Source organism: Planococcus citri, chromosome 1, assembly GCF_950023065.1.
Source record: "Planococcus citri chromosome 1, ihPlaCitr1.1, whole genome shotgun sequence".
NCBI lineage: Eukaryota > Metazoa > Arthropoda > Insecta > Hemiptera > Pseudococcidae > Planococcus > Planococcus citri.
The window spans coordinates 15604955-15632588 of NC_088677.1; the positions used below are offsets into that span (position 1 = coordinate 15604955).

The window sequence follows — 27634 nt, forward strand, 5'->3', positions numbered from 1 at the left end:
GCCAAGGCACGAATCGGATACGCGATACCTATCGAGCCTCTCTCTTTCTAGAGTCTTAGATTGAGGCGAGCTCACGCTATCCGAACGTGACCTAAAATGAAGAATTATCACGCTTCCCGTCCAACCGAGACGGCGCGAGTTCCACTGGACAGAGTTCCGATGGCTCCGTGAATAATTCCAATTTCGTACGTAACGCAAGAACGTTACAAATGTTCAGAGAGCTAAATGAATTACCGCGGTGGTATTCGGGATTACCGCGGTGGTATTCGGGATTACCGCAGTGTAGTCCCTTTAAAAGATAAACTAACTTTCCTCTCAAATAAAAACGATCAGTTGCAAAGCGCCTTCTCCGACACTCAGGTTGGAAATGTAAGACGCAAGTCTCCTAGAAGAACATTAATTTAGTGGGTGCTCTGCCCGGGTAATGCCGAAGTGGCTGTTAAAATGCTGTACGATTTTTTCGAAAACTTTGGCCATTACCCAAAATGATGACAGGTACTCTGCCTGGGTATCCACCACATTGAAAAATTCAAAAACAACGTTTATTGGATTTTTTCAATGCTGGATGCTTACCAAAAATTGATAGACAGTATCTCCACGAGGTGATACAATGTTCAGGGAGCACAATTACCGCGATGGTAATTAGAACTACCGTGGTGTAGTTTTTACACGATAAACTGATCTAGTCTTCCGAGCTATAGGAAAACGATCAACGAATCGTATCCGAAAAGCTCATTTCGGCCTTGTCACCTTGCCCGTAATGACAACCAGTTGAAGTTAGCGCGTTAATCGACTATCTGGTCGGATTTTGTAAGCCGCTCGTAACACCTCCACTAGGAGCATATTAATAATTGGTTCTCTGCCACGGTACATCTACGCGCCAAGATGTTGAGAACTTGGGACATGTCTCCACCAAATCGCGAGATATTGGGGAGACTAGTGCTCAGGACTTCTTCACCGGCTGTGTAGATGATATTACCGAAAATAGACCGTAACACACCAGGTGTTATATTGGTATGCTCGGAGAGTTTATTTTTGCCATATTGGTATATGCAACTACCGTCGAGTAGATGCAAGGTATTATTCAAACTGGCTCACAATTACAGCAAGTTCAAAATTGGTAAATTAGTGGTCAAGGTTTACGAACCCTTAACGCCCTGAAAAAAGGACATGCTATTATTTGGTCCTCTGCCATGGAGGCATACCATGCCGACAACCCTGCGCTGTTGCAGCTTGTTCGAGAGCACGGTATTGCCATCTCCATTGCCAATGGAGAGAACCGCCTGAAGGGTGTTTGTTCTCACAATCATTGGCGATGTGAGCCAAAAATGAACTGTAACACATAAGGTGTTATATACGCATGTTCAAATCAGGAAGACCGCTGATCAGCACTCTTGGTCGTCGAACCAATTGAAACCCATCCAAAGGACATGCACTATTTCGGTTCTCTGCCTCGGTGTTTCCCACCTTGATCTGGAGTTGGTCAGGTTCCCGGCCAGACGACTCACAAGTGGTGAAATCACCGAAAAAGATGGTGCTCTGCCTCGGTACTCACCTACCTAGTCAGCAAGCGGATACTTGTAACGTTACTCGAAGAAACAGACTCGGACAGTAACAGTTTACGGTTTCGCAGAAGACGAAGTAGTGAAGTTACCGAAAATGACCACGCGCCCATTCGCTGGAAAATAAATCGTTGTATTTGTCCCAGCGACTTGGCGATTGGAATCGAAAAGTAACATAGAAGATGTTGCAAGTATGTCCGAATGGGATGCTGACACCTAGGGAATTGAGAGGAACTTGGTAGCATGGTTTACGAACCATTTTTAAGAGCCGCATAAGAACATATTAATAATTGGTACTCTGCCACGGTACGCACCCCGTATCTGGAAGAAATCAGGCATGGTCCTGGAGGATTCCGCGGGTGATGACGTTACCGAAAAGGACAGGTACGCTGCCTGATAATGCCATGACTTGCACGGAACCGGTTACGGGTTCCAGCATGAGATGTAGCGATGACTACCTTTCTGCAAGTCATGACACACACGAAACCGATGACACAGCTTCAATTAAAGAAGCCAGTTTCTTTTCGTAGTTGGTGTTGTTCGAGCTTTCGTGTTATCAAAAATGCCAATTTTAACACAATTAAAGTGTTATAATATGTTCAGACGGACAACGCTGCAAGAAGGATATACTATAATCACAGGTTTCCCAGCCTGCGAATCCTCTGCGAGAATTGCAGAAATCGCTGTGTCATTATTTTGCATATCGATAATCGCGATCCGGCAGGCACGTGCCATTTTTCGCATTATCAACCTCAAAAAATGACAGATTTCTTGCAGACGTCGCAGTGAGCGATTTCGAAAAATGGACGTAACATACAAGATGTTACATATATATATATCCAATGCAGCGAGGCTACCAAGCACAAAATTTGAAATTTGAATACCATTCTTTGATTATTACGCGGTACCACCTATACATGAACCTGTTGCTGGGCCTTGATGGTCGATTAATTTATTTTCTCTTGTCTAAGTTATTCTTTACCGTATGCCTCTGCCATTCTCATCGTAGAAACGCAGGGGGGCAGGGGGACAGCTCCGCTGCCACGTACATGCATAGTATATCATGTTTTTATCCGTGCTTTTCTCCGCTGGTTACGCCATCGAGCAAACCTCAGAGGGGCATATGTGATATACTACTATGCCGTACGTGGTATGTATAGGGCTCGCCCACATGGTAACACTGCGTTGCACTAAGGCAACACTGCGTTGTATTCTCGTCAGCTAGCCATACGAGCCAAGCGACGAGAGTACAGAAAGTCAGTAACTTGTCCGAGTCGACGCGGGTATGTTATTCACGGTTAATGGGTTAATGCAGCTCCGGCTGTTTGCATTTAATTATAAGTTTTTACTCTCGAGTGTTAAGTGTTATGTTTAGTGCTTTAGTTTTAGTTAGTTATTAGTGAAACCATTTAATAGACGAGAAGGAGTGATGATCTACTCGTCGCCACTCTGGGTAAGTACTTGCACATGTCAGTGTGAATAAGTTAGATCTCCTTGCCAGAGGAGATCACTTATCCTAACCTACACCAACGTGTGTATTTAATTATAAGAAAGTGTCATGTTAACGAGTATATTTGCATATAAGATACAAATGTACTAAACCTGTAACGTGTTGTTAATATTGCACACATTAAATATTATTCTTGTGTATAACTTGTTATTATTTATGGTGTGTATGATCATTTGTTAAGAGTGTAAAAGCAACCTTTTCCTACCCACGCCCTAGCCGAGCATGTGAGGTATTCTGGTGAGTATTTAGTAGAAATACTCTAAGGGATATTTCTAGGAAACAACACATAGCAATCACAATCGATAAGTACATCTACTAATCATGCTTAAGTCTATTTACCCTCTTACAAGCACCACCAGCAAAACATCAAAGGAGGAGTAAAAGGAACCACCAGAACCATTTGAGTTTGAGAAGAACTGAGAACCATTTTGGAAGAACGATGTGAAAGGTACCTTTTGGAACCAGAACAATACCATTACAAAGCCATGTCTGAGAACCTTTTGGGAACTGAAACCGGGAACCGCTAATATTCTATGGTTCTAACCCGCCACCCTCAACATGAAAAAATGCCATCGACTAATTAATTTTCCTGTGCCAGAACAAAATATGGTATGGCTTTGTGGTATCTAGAGGGGGTGCGTAAAGGTTGCACCATTAATTTCTCATGTTGGGCATTTTGCCTACTTTTTTATTTTAAGGGGCAAACATTTTTGAAAAAAAATCGTATTTTCCACATTTACTGATATTTTATTTTTTTCAAGTTAAAGTTAGGTGGAATCATTTTGACTCCTCACTGACAATTGTGTGTCCATGTCCAACTTGCTTGTGCACAGCAATTTGCCTATCCTTTTAATTTAAGGGGCAAAAAATTTCGAGCTTCTGGTCTGTACAAAAATTGTTCAAAAATTTCTGCCCCTTAAAATAAAAAAATAGGCAACCTGCTGAACACGGCAAATGAACGGCAGAACATACACGCATATGTACCAGGAGTCGTTACTACCCTATCACTCGTTCCTGCGGAGCGAACGCATGGAGAAACCGGTTTGTGACTATTGTCACCATGTTGAGGGCGGCGGGCTAAGAACCACCACCATCACAACCAATTCAATTTGAAACGGTTTTCAACCCGGATATTATACCTACCTATGTATTTGAGTGAAATGTACATGTGTCATGTTTAATTGTTTACCTATGGATATAAATGTACTTAAGTATAAGTAACCCCGATGAGTTTGTAAAAGAGGTTTGCATCAATTAGATTTGCATTTACAAGTTTTTTCAACAAGAAATTCGAGTTATCTATAGAGGCAAAACGTTACCAACGTTCGACTTACAGAGGTTTCTTCTATATTTTTCAAAAATTTTACTTCGAGTTATCAGAGGTTTAGGACTTTTTTACTTCGAGTAATTCGAGTTAAAGAAGTGAATTTTACATTGAGTCTTATGGGGAGTTGAAGGGAAACTGACTTTGCTTCGAGTTACCGGAGTTTTCGAGTTAACGGAGTTTGAGTTATCGTCGTTATCGAGACTCCACTGTAGACCAATTTAACTACCTAATCATACCTAGGTATTTTCCTAAATTTTTCAGCCAAAATGAAATAAATTGTAAATAGCTTATACTCTTGAGTCCAATGTGAGCAGCCAGTGGGAAGCCCTTAGCAAGTGCACCAGCCACCTCACAAAAGTCCCCCCCATATCAGAAACTCTTGTAATGCAAAGGGGAGACCAACACATGTTCACCCCCTAGGCACCAAATTCTCCTTTGTAAAATCCCTTTTCCCAAGATGGGTTGGGGGACTCAGTCTACCAGACAGACACGCATGAATAATAAAGCCCACTTCAGTGATTGGGTACTTGGCAACTGTTTAGGGGGTATGGGTCGTGGTAGAAACCCCGTCCCCCCCAATCCTAAATCCAGGACTAGGGATAAATTAAGATATATATATTTTATTTAGATTCATCCGTGGATTTAAAATGTAGATAAATATGTTTATTAGAGAAACCCCCCGGCAAAAAACGTCTTCAGCAGTGGTTTTTTTTTTAAACCGACTTGATAAAATCAGATGCAACATTCTTAAGCTTATCTACCTGATTCTTGAATTCGCCATTTTCCCATCTAATCATAATATTTTGAATACACCTACACCTACCTACCTCAATTGATCACGTTCTGAAAGTACAGATTTATGTGTTTTCTCCATCGCATGCGAATCCCCACAAGTTTTTGTTAACAGTTTTTTTAAATCAGAGTTCAAATTCTCAATCTGCTGTTTATCGCGCAACAATTCTTCGTTCAAGTCGCAGTTTTTTTCCCTATTGAACCAAATAAAGCAATTTATGACTCGTCAAGTAGGTATCTATTTTCATGAGAGTGTTTGATCATAGAATAATCACTTTTAATTAAATAATAATTCATTACCTACCATAATTCTTGGCATTTTGAAATTACAATTTTATACTTCAATTGCAAGGCTAGCAATTCTTTAGTAAATTCAGTCGAGTGATTTGATAAATTGAATTCAAAATTTCGAAGCCGTCTTTCCAAATCTTCGAATTCGGTATTTTTTCTCCTGTTGAACCAAATGCCGCTGTATTACTTAATTAGTTATGTAGTTGTAGCCTGTAGGTGAGTATGGTAGTTATTACCTACCTCAGTGCATCATATTTTGACAGTACAGAGTTGTATTCGTCTCTTAATTCTTCATACGTTAGCGTCACCTGTTTACTTCTAACTCCAACACGTGTTTCACTCATTTTTGCACAACAACCCCTTATTTGTAATCAAACCTGCGGGAATCGAAGTAGGTAGGTGCATAGTATGAAATAGGCTTCTATTAATTCAAAAATGCGGAAGAAATTTTTTTTTAGAATACCTACCTATCTGATTGAATTTAATCCGGAATTTTAGCTCATTTCAATAAGTATAGGTACCTACATTGAATTACACTTTTTCAAAAATCCAAAAAATCCTGACTCAATTTCTGGCTGAAAATTCTTCGAAAGGTTCGGAAAACATTTTTGTTGAAGTACATAATTGATTTTCTACAGAAGTGTTAGCACATTTTGATAGGTCTTTGGGGGGATATAGTATTTCTTCAACTTCGAGGATCACAAAACATTTTAGTCCGAATAATATTATATCTACCTACTTGAATTCATCATTTCGTCAGAAGGAATTAAATTTTTGATAGTTTAAATTAGGTACACTTTTGCAACAATCCAAATAATTGTGACTCAATTTTTGCTTGAAATTCTTCTGAAATGCTCGAAAATCATTTCCGTTAAATATTTGATTATCTTCTGAAATTTTCAGCTCATTTTGATAGATCGAATGAATGTTTTTCAAATACATACCTGCTAAAAACTACGAGGCAATTTTTGGCTCAAAATTCTTCAAAAATGTCTTTAAAAATGTCGATTGGTCACGTTACTTACACGTTTCGAAAATAGGCGATTCGAGAAATAAAATAGCGTTTTTAAAATCAGAAATTCCAATTTTTGAGTTTTTTTTAAAAATAAAGATGTTAAAATTTTTTTTAAAAATCAGCTCCAGCAAAGCGACGGTGAAATTTCTTGAAAATTTATACTTAAACCAAGACGTACAAGGACACTCCATAGGTACTTAATTTAACAATAAGGCCTATTTAAATCTTGATTTATACTTACCTAATGTTTTTTTTTCACCGAGTCAGCTTCGACCAGAAATAAAAATGTTCGTACGAGTAAATGAAACACGCGATAAGGATAAACAGCGATACGACGATATAAACCTTGAAAACTTAATGGTTTTTCTCCAGACGCGAAATTGCAAAATGTGAAGTCTCAAGGAGAAAAAAATTGCGAGACAAAAATAGTTAAATACCTACTCCTATATACGCATCTACCTATACCTATCTATAACAAGGCTGTTGATTGAAAGGCGGCTCGCGCACATTGTGTTGACGAAATCGATTTTGCGGCCCCCCTGCAGCTGAAGTTGTGAAAAGTTATAGCCGAATAATATCGTCACGGCCATTTCAGTAATAGGATTAGGGAGTTAGGGACATACTATGTAGGACGTAGGTGCCTCATTAGGGTGAGTCGAAAATGATCGAATCAAGTCTTGCGAGAAAAAATTGCCTCTCTAGAATATTCAGATGAAATGAAAAATGCTGCCAATCGATTAATGAGTATTTTTCAATCGCGCGAGAGCCTTCAATTTCTCAAAAATTGGCAAAATTTGGCGTGCTCAGATCAAAAATTATGATTACTTCGAAAAACAAAAAAAAAAGTGACTGGCCTACCGCAAATAGCCCATTTTTTACAAAAATACGGCTGAAAATCCAGTGTTTTGATTCTGGAAGAAAGTCAAATGGGTTTGGAAGGCTGAAACCTGCAAAAGGCACTTGGGGTACATCCTCCCAATGTACCGTGAAAATTTGGACCCTCTGGGGACATTTGTAGGAGCTACAGGGTGTTCTAAAAGTTGAAAAAAAAACTTGAAAATAGCTGAAAAATCCACTTTTTTACCCTGGAGCGGGGTCAAATGGGTTTGGAAGGCTGAAACCAGCAAAAGCCACTTGTGGTACCTCCTCCCAATGTGCTGTGAAAATTTGGACCCTCTAGGTCAATTTGGAGGGGCTACAGGTTGTCTGAAAAATTGAAAAACACGTAAAATAGCAAAAAAATCCACGTTTTTGACTCTGGACGAGAGTCAAATAGGGTTGGAAGGTTGAAACCTGCAAAAGGCACTCCGCGTACACCAACCCAATGTACTGTGAAAATTTAGACCCTCCAGGTCAATTTGGAGGGGCTGTAGGTTTGGCTAAACGTCAAAAAACACCCAAAAATCCATTGTTTTGACCCTGGAGAGAGGTCACATGGGGTTGGAAGGTTGAATCCTGCAAAAAGCACTCAAGGGGCACCCTCTCATTATATGCTGAAAATTTGGACCCCTTAGGTCAATGTTAGGGGTGTGGGGGTCAAAAATAGGGGTCAAATGTGGTTTTTCCACCTTATATGGGGTGAGGATGACCTAGGAAGCTGAAATTTGGATATGTTGTTGACAATAGCGATACTCGCCAATGGTACGAATTTGGACCATTTTCATAAATTTTGAGCTAAATTATGCTTTTTCAAAAAAATGACCTTTCTGTAATTTTCACTTTGACCCTCCAAACCGCAGGGATCAATTCTAGCTCCCAAGAGAATCCCATTTTTTCAAATTTGACTTTATTTGATCGATTAGAACAGGCTCCAAGTCATAAAACGTGAAAATCACCATTGGACTGAAACTTATAAATATATAAAATGACTGGCCTACCGCAAATAGCCCACTTTTTACAAAAATTTGGCTAATAATTTCGAAAAATAATTTAAACAGTTTTCGGAAATATTCACAATTTTTTTTAATTTTTTGAAAAATTGAAGAATTTTGCGCGATTGGAAGTTATTAACCTATTAGCAAGGTTTTCTCACTTTTTAAAATATTCATGTTTGGAAAGTATGTAGGTACAATGTAGAAAAAAACTGAAGAAAACGAATAAGTTTATTGCTTATCACTAAAACATAAAGTGTAGTAATTCACCAAACTAATTTTAAAAAATAAATAATTGTTGAAAAAATATCAAAATAAGTACCTACTTAGTTGAGATGACATTTTGTAATAGTTCACTAAAAACTTATCAATTAATGAGTATCATTTTCTGACTTGGGTCTTAGGTGATAGAATTTTTTTCAAACATGAATTTCAACTTTTGGTTGAAAAAATTTGAAAATATGCTCACTTCGAGAGTCGCAATCACATTTTGACCATCAAAATCATCAAAGCTGTCAAAATAATGAGATTTTATACACGTCAGTTTAGCTAATCATATCCTATGAATGATCATACACATGACCAGAGTTCTTTTTTGTGGGGGCAAGAAACAAAAATAATTTTAATTTTAATAATTATAGGTAATATGAAACAGATATAAATTATTAATTATTCCATTCAATATAAATTTACAATTAATTTCAACTTCAATAGATGTAATGTAATTCATTCTTGAATCCTTCAATATAAACTTAAAAATTGATACTATTCCAAATCAATCAAATAATCAAAATTTTAAAACAAATAAATCCTGGATTAATTTTTGGCCACAATGTTCACTGGAAAAATGAAAGTAGGATATTTGAAAATAAAAAACAACTTTTAAGAATTATTAGCGTGTCCCCAAAAAAGAAGTAAGGTACATAAAAAAGGCCTGTACATAACTAATGGCCAGCTTACCTAATATATCTACCTATTGGAATTGGTTGCCAAGTCGATAATATCTATATAATTCAAAGATCAGACCTGTAAATTCAAATAGAAAGATATGCACATTTTTACTCAAAATTCAAAAAATACAGCAAAATGGAAGAAATAAAACATCTTATTTCAGATTTTTATTCTGCCTAAAAATCTGAATGTTCAACTTCATCAATTTATTACCTATTACCTGCATTCTTCCCATTTCATTCGAAAAGTATTTTGATGGTTTTCCAAATCACCGGTAACTATTTTCAACTGACTTAATAATTTATTTTCGAAATTCTGAAGTCCTTCTACTCGATCCGTCAATTCTTTATTCATTTTTTCCAATTTGTAATACTCTGTTCTGTTTGGCCAAATAAGACAGAAGACAGTTATCATCAGGAAACTGGTATAGTCTACAGTAGGTCTATAGTTATATCTATCCTATAAGATAGAGTTTATCACCTCCATTTTTGGATTTCTACTCGTAGCTGATAAGCAGCGTGCTGGTCTTGCAATTCACCCTTAACTTTTACCAATTGACATTCTAAATCCGTTTCAGAATCCTGAAGTCGTTTCACCTGGTCCGCCAATTCATTGTTTCTTTTCTCCAATTCGCGTTTTTTTTCGCTGTTGGGCCAAATAAGGCAGTTTAATTTAATCAGAAAGCTGGTGGTCGAAAGTATATCCTTACTCCTTATAGTCCGGCATATGACAATAGGAGTAATTGCACCCCCCCCCCCGATCCTCTGGGACAACTTTTTTCTTAAAGGAGACATCCTAAGGAACATTTTAAAGCAAACTTGCCGAAAAAAAAGTTGGCCTTACTTACGAAAAATGGCGGCCATTTTGATTGACAGGTCAGCCGAAATCGCAGATTTTGCGTTTCAACATAGAACTTGCACGAACTTTTTCAAACTTTACAAAGGTAGATCGAAAGATCATGCAAAAATTCATCACCTGTCAAAATTTCAAGTGCTAAAGTGCGTTTTTCGAATTTTTGTGAATTTTTGAAAATCAAATTTAGGCCAAAAATGAGCGAAAAAATCAAAATTTTACAAAATTGACCAATAAAGCAGAAATTTGGGATATACCCTATTTTCGACGTGCCAAATCGATTGGAAACGGTTTCAACCCGTTTTGAGCAGTTCTGGAGCCTCCAGCAGATTTTTAAAACTCGAAATTCCCTCAAAATGCCATCAAATTGGAGTTAAAAAGCTAAAATTTATTCTAAAAACTAATTTCACTACGCTACGAAGTACTGCAAGTGAATTTCAAGTCGTTTTGGATCCTCCAGCCACTTTTTGAAAATTCCTGAAGCCTCCTGCAGATTTTTGAAACTTTAAATTTTCACAAAATTTCATCAAATGGAGATGGAAATCTGAAATTTACTCTTCACTCCAATTTTAACACCCTCTGAAGACGACTTCAGGTGGGTTACAGTCATTTTAGGGCCACCAGCGACTTTTTTTGAAAATTGCTGGAGCTTCCAGTAGATTTTTGAAACTTGAAATTCCCCAACATTAATTTATCAAATGGAGTTGGCAAGCTGAAATTAACTTCGCAGACTGCATGATGGTTTCAAATGGTTTTGAAGCTTCCAGCTACTTTTAGGAAATTTCAATTTTCCAACAAAACGTCATACAACCTTTCAAAAAGTTGCTGGAGGCTCCAAAACGACTTGAAATTCTCCAGCAGTCAACTTCGTAGCGTATTGAAATTAGTTTGCTGAATGAATTTCGACTCTCCATCTTAGTTTGATGTTATTTTGGGAAAATTTCAAGTTTCAAAAATCTACTGGAAGCTCCAGTAATTTTCAAAAGAAGTCGCTGGAGGCCCTAAAATGACTGTAACCCACCTGAAGTCGTCTTCAGAGGGTGTTAAAATTGGAGTGAAGAGTAAATTTCAGATTTCCATCTCCATTTGTGTACGATAAATTCCCTACGAACTGGGAAATATCTGACTACTCATACGACAAAACATAAAACAAGACTCTAATAAAAAATTAAAGAATTATTTATTAACTCGGTCATTGACCCTAAGATCAATAACAACAACAAAGAGCTTTTGCTCGACTTTTATAACTTTACAACTCGACGATTAAATCAATAATAACGCGAACGAACTTATAGACATTATTGGTATTACGTCACAATGAGGCAGCCCAGTTGACCAAGTGCTAGCGGATTGCTAGCATTTTACTGACGTTTTGGGAAAGTGCTAGCATTTTTCTAGCTTTTTGTAGCTAGCATTAAATCTTTCGCAAAAAGCTAGCAATTTGCTAGCACTTTTTTTCTGGCAAATTATGTTCTAGCAATTCTTTAGCAATTCTCTCGCTTTTTTCAGCTAGCATTTGTATCACACTAATTGTGCTTGCTTAATGCTAGCGTTTTACTAACGGATAATTGCTTGCTTTTCTACACTAGCAATACGCTTGCATTTATCTGCTTACATTTATCTAGCAATCTAATGCTAGCAAAATGCGAGCAGATCTCTAGTCTCTCTCGTCTAGCTTTTACTTTGCATTCTAGCAATAGAAAAACGCTAGCTGATTGCCCTCACTTTTCAGCTAGCTTTCTGTATGGAATTAGATTCTAGCAAAATGCGAGCAAGTATGTGGCATTTTTTTCCTAGCATGTTTTTCACTGGCATTTCCTTCATAGCCTACTCATGCAAGTACAGAAAAACTTCAGTGAATCTCTTTCACCCATTTTTCAGAAAAATACTTCCATATCTTCATTTTTTAAATGGAATTTTTAAATATTTCTAACAGATACCTAAATACGTAATTTTTCGTTTCTCAATGATTTTTTTATTTTCATTTTTAAAAAAATTTCAACTTTGTTAATGCTTTTCATTTTAACAGGTAGGTATTTTTCCTTTCCATTTTGGCTACTTTTCAACTTTGAACAATAATTTTGAAGAATATTCCATTATTGAAAAATCATTCTTGTAATTATTTCATTTTTTATAATGTATAATTTGTTCATTAAAAATGTTGTTCAAATGTTTTTGAAATTTCTTATTTTTAGTTTGTTTGATATTTCATTTTTAAATTTTAAATTTTGGCAATTTTTTAATTTAAAAAAAAAAAAAACTTTATTTTTCAATAAAGAGACTTCTAACCCAAGCGCCAGCTTAATGCTAGCAAATTGCTAGCGTTGTTCTCTCTCATGGTATACTTTGCTACTCTTAGATAAAGTATGTAGTCAATCTGAATATAAGCTCAAGGTAGTATTTTGTATGATAGTAAGAAGAGTGCTACCACTCTACTTACTCTGGCACACTTCACCAGCGCTATGCTAGCGGTGAGCTAGCGTAGGAGGTCAGTTGCCTATTTTTGGATATTGGAGAACTACCTTGACCTGATTGAAAACACCTGCTAGTATTTTTAAAAGTTAATTAGTAAAAATAATTTTCCTGATAATCAAACTTTTCCTGCGCTAGCAAAATGCTAGCCTCATGCTAGCAAATTTTACGCTAGCACGAATGGTGCCGGAATTTGAGACACTTTTTTTAAAAATGCTAGCAAATCAGTCGCGATTTAGTCGCATTTACGTAGTAGAATTGCAAGCAAAGTGTTAACAAAATGCTAGCTTTTCGCTAGCTTTATGCTAGCTATACCCTAGCTGTTTGTGCTCAATTCTGCTACGCTAATGCGACCTAATCACTACTGATTTGCTAGCATTTTTAAAAAAAGTGTCTCAAATTCCGGCACCATTCGTGCTAGCGTAAAATTTGCTAGCATTTGGTCAACTGGGAGAATGGTTCTTGCTGTGCGCTGATTGGCTGGTTGGTTTGTTATTAAATCATCAGTGAAGTTGGCGCAAAATTACGTCTAATTAATCAAATATCTCAGTAATTACTGAGAATAATTAAAAAGTAATTAGATATTTGAAATCTACGCATCTGAAAACTTACATGAGAAGTTCAAAAATGAAGAAAGTGGAAATTCTCGCGAAATAAATCGTTTATCAGTGTTAGGAATTCTGGTTTTTATCATTGTAAACAGAGAGCACAATTCGCGACACTGATAAACGATTTATTTCGCAAGAATTTCCACTTTCTTCATTTTTGAACTTCTCATGTATGTTTTCAGATGCGTAGATTTCAAATATCTAATTACTTTTTAATAATTCTCAGTAATTACTGAGATATTTGATTAATTAGACGTAATTTTGCGCCAACTTCACTGATGATTTAATAACAAACCAACCAGCCAATCAGCGCACAGCAAGAACCATTATTCCTCATTGTGACGTAATACCAATAATGTCTATTTACTAACAAAAACAACGAAAAAACGACGATAATTTAACAGCCAACAGTTTACGCGATTTTACGAAAAGAACAAAAAACCATTTAATACGTAACCAGCGATATTTAGAATTCGCGAAACGAAATTTATTTAAATAAAAAATAAAAACTTAAAAGTTACCGAACATAGTTCGTTACGGTTACGATTCCAATTTTCCCAACACCCCACCATAAAAATATTTTCCCTAACACGCGTACCACTTAAATAAACGGAAAAACTTGTTGCTTATTATCATTACCGGTGTTTGTAAACACTACGATCAAAAATATTTTTACAGCAAAATTTCAATTTAAACTATACTTATATTACATAAAAATCGACTCGAAAACTTAATTTAAGCGTTAAACAATGACTCACAGAGTCTATCGAATACGGTACGTGTCGTGGCTTTGGTCAAAATATCGGCAAGTTGATCCGCCGAAGATATCTTTTGCAAGTAAGAGGAGCGTTTTTCCAAAGTCAGCTATGTTCTTTTTCAAATCACTAAAAACCAATAGATGTGAATCCATCGTACATAGCTGGATTTGGAAAACCGGTGTTTGCGCATACATTTTTCTTTTGCCTAGAGTATGTAGAGGAACGAGACCGGCAATCCATTAGCGAAATCTGATGCGAATACTTCCAAACTACCCGAAACCGTAACTAACTCGACAAAATTTCAAAATGAACATAGCTGACTTTGGAAAAACGCTCCTCATGATCTGTTTTGTGACTAAATCGCGTATATGATGATAACAGACATCTATATGTCTGGTATGTTTCGATTCGACCGTATTCGCAACGGCAATCGCTGCATTAGAATCGCAATACACCGGTACGGTGTCAATACGAACTTCTAATTCGACAAACAGATTTCACCAAGCCAAGACTTCCTTTCCAGACGTACTTAACGCAACGTATTCAGCTTCACACGACGAAAGACTTACACAATTTTGTTTTTTTACTACCCAGTCAATTACGTTGCCATAGTGCAACACAAAAATTCCAGACGTTGACTTCCTGTCTAAACAATCACCAGCGAAGTCCGAATCTACGTATACTCTTACAGAGTATTTATCAACGATTTCAGGTATTACGTAGGTAAGTTTCACGTCTAACGTACTACGTAGATACCTTAGAATACGCTTACTATATTCGAATAGCTCCTTGTTTGCCAAGTGCTGGTATCTGCTTAGAAAGTTTACAGCAAAAGCTATGTCGGGACGTGTTCCCCTTGCTATGTAACTTAAACTTCCTAAGAGACCACGCACTTTGGTTTCATAACTTTTATCGAGCTTGAGATTAGTAATCTTCAAGCTCGGTTCGATTGGAGTTGAAATACTATTCGAATTAGACAGCCCATATTCTTTAACTAACTGTTCAATATATGAATTTTGATGAATTTCTAACTTTTCTTTACTACGATTAATTTCCATACCAATGAACTTCTTGCATTGTTCCAGGTCTCTGATTCCAAAACGCTCATTCAATCGCTTGACCAACCACTCAATTAGACGATCATCGCAACCTGTAATTAGAAAATCGTCCACGTAAACGACAAACACGCAACGTAGAGGATTTTCTGCGTCGAAATAGACACACGGATCGACTTTGCTCCTTACGAAACCGAGCGAAAGTAAGTACTCGTTCAACTTTACGTTCCATGACTTGGGACTTGTTTTTAACCCGTATAACGAACGTTTGAGAATATATACGATACCTTTCTCTTCATTAGTCCCTTTCGGTGGGTTGAACATAATACCTCGATTTATATCTCCATTGAGAAATGCTGTACTCACATCTAGCTGTCTCAACTGCCACTTGTTGACCATAGCTAGATTGAGCATCGAGCGTATTATCGGTTGATTAGGTGTTGGCGCGTATATTTCATCCAATTCATAGAAATGATTGTCTTTGAAACCACGCAACACCAATCTCGCCTTAAATTTCACCCCACCATTCGAGTTGATTTTTTTCTTTAGAACCCACTTACTGTCTACTTTCGAATAATTCTCTTTATTTACGCTTTTTTCAGATGCTGAGTACCAAACGTCCTTGATCTCCATCGCCTTTAACTCTTCATCTATCGCTACACGCCAAAATTTCGACTCAGGAACGTTTAACGCTTCTTCATACGTAAGGTCATCGACCCCAGCGAGTGCAAAGCAAGCAAAATCGTCGCTACGTTCATCTGAAGAAGATGTATCGATCAAACTACGATCTACCAAGTTATCACCGCTACGTTCGGCTTCAGTAAGCTCATCTGGGTTTATCCAATTGGAACAACCAGGAGCTGAATCAGCGTTACCTACCGGTGTAACCGTAGGTACGATATTCACATCGCTTACACTCACTGATACCGATGTTTTAAACAAATGATCGTTAATAACATCGTGTATTTTACGCATTTCGTCTATTTCTACACAACTCGAATTCGTGAATTTATTACGTAAAACATCGTACAATACATAACCTGTCTCTGTAAAACCTAACAATACCATATCTATCGACTTCTCATCGGTTTTCTTTGTCTTTTCAGGCGGTACTAGTACTCGTGCAACGCTTCCAAACAATCTCACTCTCGATAAATCCGGCTTTCGGCGATTCCACAATTCGTACGGTGACAAATCGTTCAAGGCAGAATGCGGTAAACGATTATACACGTAGTTCGCCGTGTATGCAGCGTAAAGCCAGAATTTATTCGTTAAACCTCCTTCGTACAGTAGAGCTCGCATTTTTTCTTGGATGGTTCGGAAGAAACGTTCGACGGTGCCATTATGCTGCTTTTCATAAGGCTCACTGTTCTGCATCGATATGCCTTTTTCATCGACAAACTCTTTAAAGGTACCTCCGATAAATTCACTAGCGTTATCGCACCTGATACGCTTCACTTTCGTACTCCACAACGTTTCACTAATATTTACAAATTTTTTTTTTTTCTGTAGGTGACGAATAAAGACCTAACGCAATCGACGGACGAGGACCTGACGAACCGGACGAACCTGCAGTACCAGACATATCGATGACAATCTTCGAAATACGGGTTTGACAGTCGATAATTGCTGCTTGGTTTTCCGCCTGGTACAAGGAGTTGAGCTCCGTCCAGAATACGTACGGATCCTCTGTCTCCTTGACCAGTCGGAAAACATTCTCAGCTACGTGCCTAATTAAAATTTCTAAAGCTTTCGCTTTTTTACGCGGCGATAACGAATTTACTTGGAGAATCGCGGTTTGAAGTCCTTTAGCCGTCAAAATGACCTTTATTTTTCGCTTCCAGGAAACGAAACCCGTACCGCGAAAGACCATCGACTCCATTACACAATTATCACCGGCACCGAACATATTTTCACTCGACGAACTACTCGAATCGGATTCTACAGCTGCGTCGTCGGACTCGTCGTCGCTACTTTCACTACCTTCGGACTCGTCGTCGGATGGACCAGGAGGTGGAGGAGGTGGAGGACCAGTTGGTGGATTTGACGGAGGAGGAACGGGATCAACAGGGATCGTCGGATCGTCGGATCGTCGGATATCGAATCACCAAAACCTGCTGAACTTGGACCAGCTTCCGAATCGCCGGATGACTCAGATACGTGCTGTAACGTTACTTTACTTTTACCTTTCGACTTCGGTATACTTTGTTCTGGTTTTTCCTTTTCAGAAAAACCACGAAACTCGGCGCTCGATTTACGCTTGTCTACACTACTGTCGTCGTCGTCTACGTTGACCGATTTTCCTGACCGCAAATAGGACAGGAATGTCGACATTTACTTCGTCGAACACTACACGAACCAATACGCTGAAGCTACACAAGCCAGAAAATTCCACACAGGACGTCGAATTGCGAAACAGAGCTTTCACGAACTACGCTCTACGCTACCATGTACGATAAATTCCCTACGAACTGGGAAATATCTGACTACTCATACGACAAAACATAAAACAAGACTCTAATAAAAAATTAAAGAATTATTTATTAACTCGGTCATTGACCCTAAGATCAATAACAACAACAAAGAGCTTTTGCTAGACTTTTATAACTTTACAACTCGACGATTAAATCAATAATAACGCGAACGAACTTATTTACTAACAAAAACAACGAAAAAACGACGATAATTTAACAGCCAACAGTTTACGCGATTTTACGAAAAGAACAAAAAACCATTTAATACGTAACCAGCGATATTTAGAATTCGCGAAACGAAATTTATTTAAATAAAAAATAAAAACTTAAAAGTTACCGAACATAGTTCGTTACGGTTACGATTCCAATTTTGCCAACAATTTGATGAAATTTTGTGAAAATTTCAAGTTTCAAAAATTTGCTGGAGGCGTCAGGAATTTTCAAAAAGTGGCTGGAGGATCCAAAACGACTTGAAATTCACCTGCAGTGCTTCGTAGCGTATTGAAATTAGTTTTTAGAATAAATTTTAGCTTTACAACTCCAATTTGATGGAATTTTGTGGGAATTTCGATTTTCAAAAATCTGCTGGAGGCTCCAGAACTGCTCAAAACGGGTTGAAACCGTTTCCAATCGATTTGGCATGTCGAAAATAGGGTATATCCCAAATTTCTGCTTTATTGGTCAATTTTGTAAAATTTTGATTTTTTCGCTCATTTTTGGCCTAAATTCGATTTTCAAAAATTCACCAAAATTCGAAAAACGCACTTTAGCACTTGAAATTTTGACAGGTGATGAATTTTTGCATGATCTTTCGATCTACCTTTGTAAAGTTTGAAAAAGTTCGTGCAAGTTCTATGTTGAAACGCAAAATCTGCGATTTCGGCTGACCTGTCAATCAAAATGGCCGCCATTTTGTAAGTAAGTCCAACTTTTTTTTTGCGCAAGTTTGCTTTAAAATGTTCCTTAGGATGTCCCCTTCAAGAAAAAAGTTGTCCCGGAGGATCGGAGGGGGGGGGGTGCAATTACTCATATTGTCATTTGCCGGACTATTAGATATAGGTAGGTAGGTAATACTTAGTATGTACCTCTGCAAAAAATTTTGCGCATCTGAAATCATTTTTATCCTGTGCAATTCTTCTTGCATTTTTGTCAACTCTTGACTACGAACCGCAGACGTCTCTTCCAAGTTCAAATTCAACTTGATTATGGTATTATCGCTCTGCAGCGTACGGCAATGTGGACACAATTTAGACGAATCACTAAAAATCAAAGCCAAGCTCGATTATATTAACCGGATTAATTGCCGAATGCTTATAGGTATAATCAACTTACAAACTTACGAGTATTTGTGAGCAATTGATGAATAAATAAATTAGTATAATAATTACTTCATCGATTCAAGCCACTGAAGAAGACACGGATAGTGATAAACATGGCCGCAACTGGTTGAGCATATTGATTCATCTTCTTTGCCGGTGAATAAGAAATCATGACAAATGGCACATATTATGCTCATGCTCTTGCTCATTTTTGCAGCACAGTGCTATACAATCAAATATCTTCGCTAAAATATTTACCATAGTAAATTTAAATCGTTTAATTAAAGCTTTGAGAGTAGTATACCACCTTGCATTAAAATTATATAATTAATGTACATACGTGATTGATTGTAGGTAGATATTAGATAGGTAGGTACGAGTATGTTTGTTTTCAGAATTAGATTTATAACCGCAACAACTGATTTTTTGAAACCGAATTTCAACAAAAATGAACAATTCTTTAATCACAAACTGCACGCGCGAACACCGAATGACCAACTGCGTCCTCAATTATCATTCCACATTGCATACAAATGTACGATAAGTAAATTAATGACGGCGCTATCTACATCTACGTGATTCTCAAGACAAGTCAATGCGATTCGCGGAGTTTCCATTGCGTCATGATTCATGACGTACGATAATTTCCGCTCGCGAATTTCTACCAATTTTTCTCGGGGAAAGGAAGTGTTGTGACCCATCACCTCCCTCTTCCTACAAAAATTCAGGCATCTTAGTCCCCCAAAATTGACTTATTTTTGGTTCGAAATTCATCAAAAATGCTCAAGAAAAATTTCCTGATGAGATTGAATCTCTATAAGAATTTTAGCTATAGTTTTGATGGATTTTATGACATTTCTATGACAAATCATGGCCTAATTTTCTGCTCTAAATTCTTTTACAACATTCGTTAAAAAAGTTTTCGTCAAAATATTTTTTAAAATTTCTAGCAAAATGTTAACCTATTTTGAGTAATCTCATGACACACTTTGAACCAAAATTCTTCAGAAATGAATCAAAAATATTTTCGAAAGGATAAGTCTTTAATTTTTACCGAAATTTTAGTCAATTTTGATACGTGCGTACCTAGTTCTAGTGGCACTTTTCCAAAAATTTCGACCATCTTGCCTCAATTTTTGAGCCCAAGATTCTTCAGAGATGCTTAAAAAATATTTCCTCTAAATATTTGAATTTTTGCCATAATTTTAGTCTATTTCAATAGGTTGCATTACATTTTTCCAAAAATTTCTTAGAGCTGAAATTCCTCACAAAAGCTTCAAAAATATTTTTGTTGATACATTTGAATTTTTCTCAAAATTTTATTTTATTCAGATTCACCCTATGACCTTATTTCAGTCATCTTGGAAATAATGGCTCAAATTGAATTTTTTGGAAAATTGTATCCCATTTTGGTAGGTCACTATACCTACCTATTACGACAATCTCTGAAAAATGCCGGAATTTTAAGCTCAAAATTATTCAGAATTGCCCAAAAAGCTTCTCTAATAAGGCTTCCTGCTTCCTTTGTTGTGCCACTACAGACATTCGAAACAGGCTACTTATCTGACATTCCGATTACCTAATCAAATAAACGACAACATTTTAGACGTTTATCTACAAAAGGCCAATTCAATTTATTATGCCACCGAAATGTTTGTCAAACTATAGAGCATTGCCAGTTAGACTATAGATTGTTTGCATGCTGAGAAATAAATATCCGAAAATTGAAGGAAGTTACGAGTATCAATGACAGATATAACGAAAATAAATTATTTTATTTCATTCTCGAATCTTGGCAATTATTATCAAATAACCAGCTAATTATCAACTTTCGTATACTTTGTGAGAATTACATACATTATTGGAATTGATAACGCTCGCTGTTATTTTTACACCAATTTACTTGCGTATCTGCGTGATTCATACCGCGATTCGTTGAATTACATTTTTGGTTATTAACCTAGGTACATAAATAAATGCTCTTCGAACAACAAAATTTACGGTAGAAAATTTAAAATGTATAACTTACGGTACCAAAAATAATTTTAATAATACCTACAAGTGTATACCTTTACCTATCTGCCAATTCTCAAAAATAATTATTTTTTGCTCATTTTGAAAATTGAAGGGGCAAAATTTGAAAAATGAACAAAATTAGATGCAGTAGATTTTTCGTAGGTTTTATAGAGGCAATCTGCGAGTTTTGCTTGGTTTTTGAGTGAGTCGTCGCTAACAGTGATGAGAATTTCGCGAGTTCGCTCAAATAGCATTCTTATCCATATATTACTTGGCTTCAAACCATCCTCAATTTGGGTGTCTTGAAGCAGACTGGTGATTTCTTGTGATCTACATTGGCCATGGGCTGAGATAAGCCTATCTTTACTTTAGCTGAGGTATATTTTGCCTGGTTGGTAGTGCTCAAAATGATATCGCAAATTAGAGCAATTTGTTGGCCTTCGAGATTTTGGAGTAAATATGCAAACTTACTAGACTCCTCGTTAATTTTATTTGCGCTGAAGATGTGGTCCACTGCACAAAACCACGTTTTCGGATCGTCTAAGGTGAAACTTGGTAGTGTAAACTTTACCATTTGAGGAATCACGATCGCTGAGGTACTGTTGTCACCCCTTGGGATCCCCTTATTTGCGAAAAGTATTCAAAAAGTCGCGAAATCGCGAGAAAAACGCGCAAAAAAATCACGAAGTTTTTTTTTTCGAAAATCGAGCAGTTTTTTAACTGGCAAGGGTCGCCACTGTAAGGGACGTTGTACCAACACGAAGAGATAAAAACGGAGACGCAAAAACAACAATGTATTTCATGTGAGAGCTACTACAATGGTGCAACTCGAATCAAACTTATATCTATAGGTAAAATGTATTAAAAACTACGCACGCGCATTCGGCATATAGTGCGGAACGTCACACATCGAATGCAGAATACAGCACCAATCATACGAAATAGGCCTATTAATAAATATGTAATATAAATCGACAAACACTTATTATTCTAAATTTTGCATTTCCAATCCAATTTGTAAACACTGTTCATCCAATATAAATTCTTTGACATCGTCCAAGTTGACGAAATTATCAGATTGTTGGCCATCATTTGCAGCGGCGAACGGCTTACAAGCGTTGGAAATATGCTTTCAGAGAATCATTTCGTCCGAAGTTTGACCACCAATCATACGAAATAGGCCTATTAATAAATAACATAAATCGACGAACACTTATTATTCTAAATTTTGCATTTCCAATCCAATTTGTAAACACTGTTCATCCAATATAAATTCTTTGATATCGTCCAAGTTGACGAAATTATCAGATTGTTGGCCATCATTTGCAGCGGCGAATGGCTTACAAGCGTTGGAAATATGCTTTCGAAGAATCATTTCGTCCGAAGTTTGACCTTGACAAAAAGGGCAACATACTCCATCCGGTTCCATTTCACAGGATTTGACGTGTTTTAGACACCTAACTAAAGTACGGAATTTCCGACCGCAAGGACACTTTAAACGTTCTTTCAGAGCATGGTCCGCTAAATCTTCATTACTTCGAGTTTTGTAATTGCAAATAATGCAATAGTGGTACTTTACTGGCAACTCGCTGTGCCATTCTACATAATGACCGTATAGCGAGGCTGGATCATCGGCAACCATTCCACAATATCGGCAGGTATTCGTTGATGGATTTACGAACAACGGTAACTGAACTAATAAACTCGACGTATCTATTCGCTGGGTTTTTATCGAGTTTATGTATTCGCAGCAAGATTGAACGATATGATAAGATGCGTCCGATTGCAGGAATCGTGTAAACCACAGCTCGATGAGTATTCTTCGGGTGGTAATTTCAAAATGGTCGAATATGTGATTCATTATGTTGTTGACGACGAATTTCTCGCAAAACAGGCATTTTGTGTAGTTATCGATGACTGGCAAATTCACGATGAATTCTTCGGTTCTTAGTCTGAAACGAATATTTTGTGTGAGTTCGTTCTAAGATGGAATTGAGTTATACAGATTGTTACTTACAGCTGTGTTTGAGGTCTAACGTGATTCACATTCGCATTCACATTATCGTGATTATTCAGTTTGAGGGATAACCATTTGATAAGTTTCGCTTGATGTAATTTATCCAACGTCAAGTGCTTCAGCACGTGTTCGAAGCTATCTGCTAACGAGTTGAATTCTTGTTCACAAAATGGACAGGTCAGAAGGAACTGGCCAATTCGTACGTCAAATTGACGCCACATCGTGTAAATTCCTTATTCCTATAGGTTTCAACGAGAATATTACAGTGTGCTTTTGATTGGAAAAATTAGTAGAATTAAGCTTATTTGATATCTATTAGATGTACATACTTGAGATGGAAACGGGATGTGGTTTCGTATAGTCTACAGCATGAGTTTTTCAACATTCACCGTACGAAAGTTCTGAAACACGAGAGAAAAGAAAGTAAAAGGCGATGGTACTTCATCTCTGAACTCAATTACTCAAACTTTTACATTTTGCAACAGCTAGCATCAAACGTACCTATAAGTATCAAACGTCAAACGTGCAATTGATTGTGTTAGTGATAAGCGAAAAGCGATAACTGACATGAGGAATGAGGGGTAACGGTAAATATTGAAGTTGAAAGAAGAAACGGAGTAAGTAGGATAGGATCTCTTTTGATTTTTCCTACGAAATCCTACGGTAGGCAACTCAAAAAACACCCAATAAAACCACCAAAACTACCAAAAGAGATTGACTATTCAATCATTATAAATTTATAATTCAACATCCGATCTCATTGATTTCATTTCGAACTTGAAGTTTGCTCTCATCAGGGAATTAATTTCAATTTAATGACACTGATATTGATTTTTTAAAATGCTATTTTCTTATTTTAATGGCATTGTACAGATTTGAGGTCACATTTTATAAACGTTTCTTAGAAATTGCTTGGCTAAAGTAGTGAATTTCTCTTCAATTTTTCTAGCAAACGAATGAAAATTTCGTATGCATTTTTAAAATAAAATAAAATGAATACTTTAGGATCCAATCCATCCAATCTCATTTTATGATAAATCCACTCATAAAAATTCAATCATGCCTGGAAAAATAAATTCAAAATATCTGGCAAAATCAGTGTTGAAAAAAAAACACCTTTTAATATGTACGTAGTTGTAATTAAAAACAAGAAAAATATTCAGCCACAAAATAGAAAATTTTCGTTTCGGCAGAAGCATATTTTGGTCATCCTCGTCTGGAATTCTTAAACTCTCGTCGATGTAAATTTTATAAATGATCTTTTTGTATTTCAACAATAAACATATCTTTAAAAATACTAACTATGAGTTTTAAAAATATAATATGTTATGATCGTTAATAACGGAAATAAAATTCCAGCCATCGCGCTTGGAACTTTTTTGGTAGGTGAGAAATTACTCTACTTACATAAATGGTATCTCAAAACTGCTTCGTGTAAAAATAAATCGAACTGGTTAGGTATTGAATGGAAACAAGAACTGAAATTTCTGTTTTTCTTCAGGGTACTCGATGACGTTCTGGAAAAATCATTGAATATGACCAATGTTGATACCTACGTCGAAGCATTATACTTTTTCTAAAATTATAAAAGAATCTAAAGCTCAAGATTTTTCAGAAATGCTTGAGAACATTTTTTGTCAAAATGCATACCTACCTATTTGAATTTATTTTTGAATTTCACCCCATTTTACTTGGTCGCGTGACAGTTTTTGAAAAAATCCACACTCAATTTTCGTCTTAAAATTTTTCAGATGCTCAAAAAGAATTCTGGTCATTTAATACTTATCTGGCTCAAAATTCTTCAGAAATACCTAGGTACTCAGAAAACATTTTCGTCGAAATATTTGATTTTCTACTGAAATTTCAATCCATGTTGATACATATTAGGTGGTCGGGTCGGTATGACAAAGTCAGAAGAAACATTTTCATCAAGCATTGGAATATTCTACTGAGATTTTAAAATTCAGAAATTCATGACAAAATTTTGCACCCAAAATTCTTCAAAAATGCTAAACAAATAATTAGATCGAATTCAAAATTTTCCAAAATTTAAGCTCATAGTTCAAGTATCAGGTCGAAGATAAGCTACAACTCAATTATTAGCTTCCCGAAATGATTTTCACACCTTCTGAAGAAACCTGAAATCGTGCTGGAGGCCTCAGAATGGCCAGAAATGATGAAATTCAGGACTAATTTCCATAATTTTTACTAAATAAGTAAGTAAGTAGGTTTACTAAAAAAAAATAATAATAATGAATAAATGTAATTTGCCAAAAATAGTCAATTTTTAAAAAATAATCAAAAATCGAAAAATCAATTCAAGTTTTCCAACCAAAAAAATGTCATAGAATCTGGCTACATGAACCTTAGCACGTTTGCTTGTGCTTGGTACATACATATGTAGGTCTACTAAAAATTCATTTGGACAGATTTTAGTTTTTTTTTTTTTTTTTTTTTTTTTTTTTTTGAAAAATTGGAACCTCTAGAAAGTCTCTGGAGAATCCAAAACGATTTGAAATCGCCTCCAGTCAACTCAGTATGTTGAAATCAGGATGCAGCGTAAAGCTTCAACTTTCCAACTTCATTGGGTAAAATTTTGTAGGAATTTGGAGATTGTTAGTCCCAATTTTGATTTTATGTAAAAATTTACCAAAACTCGAAAATTGTTCGAAAGTATAACCGAGATTTGTTGATTATTAGTTCAAAATACTTGCAATTCTCATCAGGGAAGATCCTTTACGTGATCATTTGCTTGATTGGCGCAAAAAAGATTATGGTTACCGCACTTAGTACATAATTTTTCTTCTTGGCTCTTTCCCATGAATGAGCAGATTTATTGCTGATATTTTTATCCTTTCGTCTCTGGAAAAAGCCTTCATTTTTCGCCAATTTTCGATTTAACGATGAAATCGTTGTTCAATTTTAGGAAAATAATTGATATATTGGTTTGAAACACATTCTGATCAAAAAGCGAATTAATCGCTTACATTTTCTCTTTACGCTAATTATGGAATAAGAAAGAAGAAAGAATGAAGGGGAAGAATTTAAAAAAAAATGTAACTATATGTACTTATAACAATGAAATACAGTCCAGAATTAGAAAGTAGGCTTAAAGAATAAAATAATAATAATAAAACAAAATAAGGAAGCAAGAACAAAGAGACAATATCTACAGCATAAAAGAAAAGTTATAAACAAAACAACGGAAAGAAAATAATAGGAAATTAAAATTCTACTAATCCTAGCGTCGAGTGATGTATTACCGTTAATATGAAGGAAAACTACGTATGGAAGAAAATTATGAAAAATTGGGGGAAAAATTGGAAAAGAGGAAGGGAGAAGAACGAAAAATGTTGGGAAAAAATGTTATTGGTTTCTCTCCATTAGACTGGTTCATTCGAATCGGTGTTTTCTTCACAACCAATCAGTCCTTTGGATTGAAGCCAATTGCAATATCACATTGAATTAGGTAGGATGAGTGGAAGGAAATTATTATGATCATCTTATAAATTACACGAGGTTGATGAACATGGCGAAAAGGTAATATCACACGATTCATGAAAGTAAGTATTTGTAAAGAAAGAAAAATCATAAAGTCAAAAATCAGCTGTACTGCTCGTCAAGGAAATCATTATCGTCGTCGCAATTTCCTCACAGCCATGATAATTCCCAATATGACCATATTGGGCATCTCTATCCCGCAAGGTTCGCTCCTTAATTGGGGGCGTTCACAATTCGGATTCAGTCCAACACGAACGGAAACTATTTGTTCACAAAAAGAAGAAACAAACATTAATGTGTAACTTCATAATGTTATAAATTTCGTGCATTCAAGAATTTATTCACACTACAATTTATTAAAATAAATATAGGTACAAGAGCAATGAATTGTTTATGTATGTAATTTTTTCACTTACACGAGATCGACGTCGTTCCCATTGAGTTTATAAATGATCTTATCATTCCAAAAGGATATTCCTGTTCTTCAGGCATCTGAAAAAATATATTGAGATTAGAAATTATCTCATTCATTGCTGTTTTATTTTTTCACGTTTCTTTCCCAAGATTGTAGGGGGAGGCATTTCAAAATTTGGGCAATTTTGGCTAAACTATTGGTAGGTAGGTACTACTGAAGTCCATGTTTTGGTTTACGAGTGTGAATAATTTAGTTCAACTCGTACATCTGGTCTATGGTATGCACTTTTTGGTCACTAAATTATACTAAAACACTTTTACTTACGATTTTTTCAGCTGTATTTTTTCTCAATCGAACAGTTAATTACTCGAGTAGTCACTTTTCTTGATTTCGGCGTGAAATTTCAATTCAAAACAGCACACAATCCACACTATTTCGAAATTTTCTAGTTATGTTTGTCAGCGATGTGTTTTTATTTTTTACTAGAACGACGAGTTGACAAAACAGAAAAACGATAAACAGTACACGACTTCGCATGAACGATATTTTAACGTAAGTATACTATACATATGTAGGTACCTTCTTATGTATGCGTAGTATTTGTTCTGAGGTCCGAGGTGATGCAATAGTCAAGTAGGTTTCGTTTTATCATTTTGATAAGGATTTTTTGGTCTCATTTTCCTCAAAATTGCCTCATCGTAGTGTGGCTGATGACATATTGACATGGCACCATCACCATTCCCTAATTTATTTATTTCAATCTTATCTTGAAATGTAGTCTTTTCTTCTTTGTGTCAGCAAATCGGCATTCAAAGGGTTTGGTAAGAT

The 27634-nt window shown here is 36.2% G+C and overlaps 3 protein-coding genes across 6 annotated transcripts in view; all 3 read right to left on the minus strand.

The window, feature by feature from the left end:
• LOC135848365 (uncharacterized) overlaps positions 1-7422 on the minus strand; it is a 32293-nt gene extending 24871 nt beyond the window's left edge. The window contains exons 1-4 of the mRNA XM_065368267.1: positions 6739-7422; positions 5723-5859; positions 5496-5642; positions 5227-5385 (exon numbers count right to left, since the gene is read on the minus strand). Coding sequence (XP_065224339.1) covers positions 5227-5385; positions 5496-5642; positions 5723-5826 — 410 coding nt within the window. The 5' untranslated portion in view covers positions 5827-5859; positions 6739-7422. The remainder of the gene's footprint in view (positions 1-5226; positions 5386-5495; positions 5643-5722; positions 5860-6738) is intronic.
• A 1159-nt stretch (positions 7423-8581) lies between these two features.
• On the minus strand, positions 8582-21329 carry LOC135848401 (E3 ubiquitin-protein ligase TRAIP-like). Of its 2 annotated transcripts, none has more exons than XM_065368314.1 (6): positions 19198-21329; positions 18927-19081; positions 18624-18797; positions 9800-9964; positions 9540-9698; positions 8582-9394 (listed from the first exon to the last, which is right to left on the minus strand). In XM_065368314.1, exons 2-6 carry the CDS (start codon positions 19064-19066, stop codon positions 9382-9384), a joined length of 651 nt encoding a protein of 216 aa, XP_065224386.1. In that variant the 5' UTR covers positions 19067-19081; positions 19198-21329; the 3' UTR covers positions 8582-9381. The 2 variants fall into 2 exon arrangements, with proteins under 2 accessions (XP_065224386.1, XP_065224377.1); XM_065368305.1 differs by having other exon boundaries at positions 18927-19102.
• A 321-nt stretch (positions 21330-21650) lies between these two features.
• LOC135848373 (uncharacterized) lies at positions 21651-23699 on the minus strand. Of its 3 annotated transcripts, none has more exons than XM_065368282.1 (4): positions 23392-23699; positions 23220-23291; positions 22891-23129; positions 21651-22825 (listed from the first exon to the last, which is right to left on the minus strand). In XM_065368282.1, the coding sequence occupies exons 3-4, from the start codon at positions 23109-23111 to the stop codon at positions 22090-22092; spliced, it is 957 nt and encodes a 318-aa protein (XP_065224354.1). In that variant the 5' UTR covers positions 23112-23129; positions 23220-23291; positions 23392-23699; the 3' UTR covers positions 21651-22089. The 3 variants fall into 3 exon arrangements, with proteins under 3 accessions (XP_065224354.1, XP_065224359.1, XP_065224348.1); XM_065368287.1 differs by having other exon boundaries at positions 23364-23699; XM_065368276.1 differs by lacking the exon at positions 23392-23699 and having other exon boundaries at positions 23220-23385.
• Between the last annotated feature and the right edge of the window lie 3935 nt (positions 23700-27634).

Coding starts and splice junctions, on each gene's coding strand:
- LOC135848401 (XM_065368314.1), bottom strand. CDS start 19,066: ATGAGCAAGAGCATGAGCATAATATGTGCCATTTGTCATGATTTCTTA. Junction 18,798..18,926: donor CAGTGGCTTGAATCGATGAA/GTAATTATTATA, acceptor TTTGATTTTTAG/TGATTCGTCTAAATTGTGTC. Junction 9,699..9,799: donor GTAGAAATCCAAAAATGGAG/GTGATAAACTCT, acceptor TTGGCCAAACAG/AACAGAGTATTACAAATTGG.
- LOC135848373 (XM_065368282.1), bottom strand. CDS start 23,111: ATGTGGCGTCAATTTGACGTACGAATTGGCCAGTTCCTTCTGACCTGT. Junction 22,826..22,890: donor GTTAGACCTCAAACACAGCT/GTAAGTAACAAT, acceptor TATTCGTTTCAG/ACTAAGAACCGAAGAATTCA.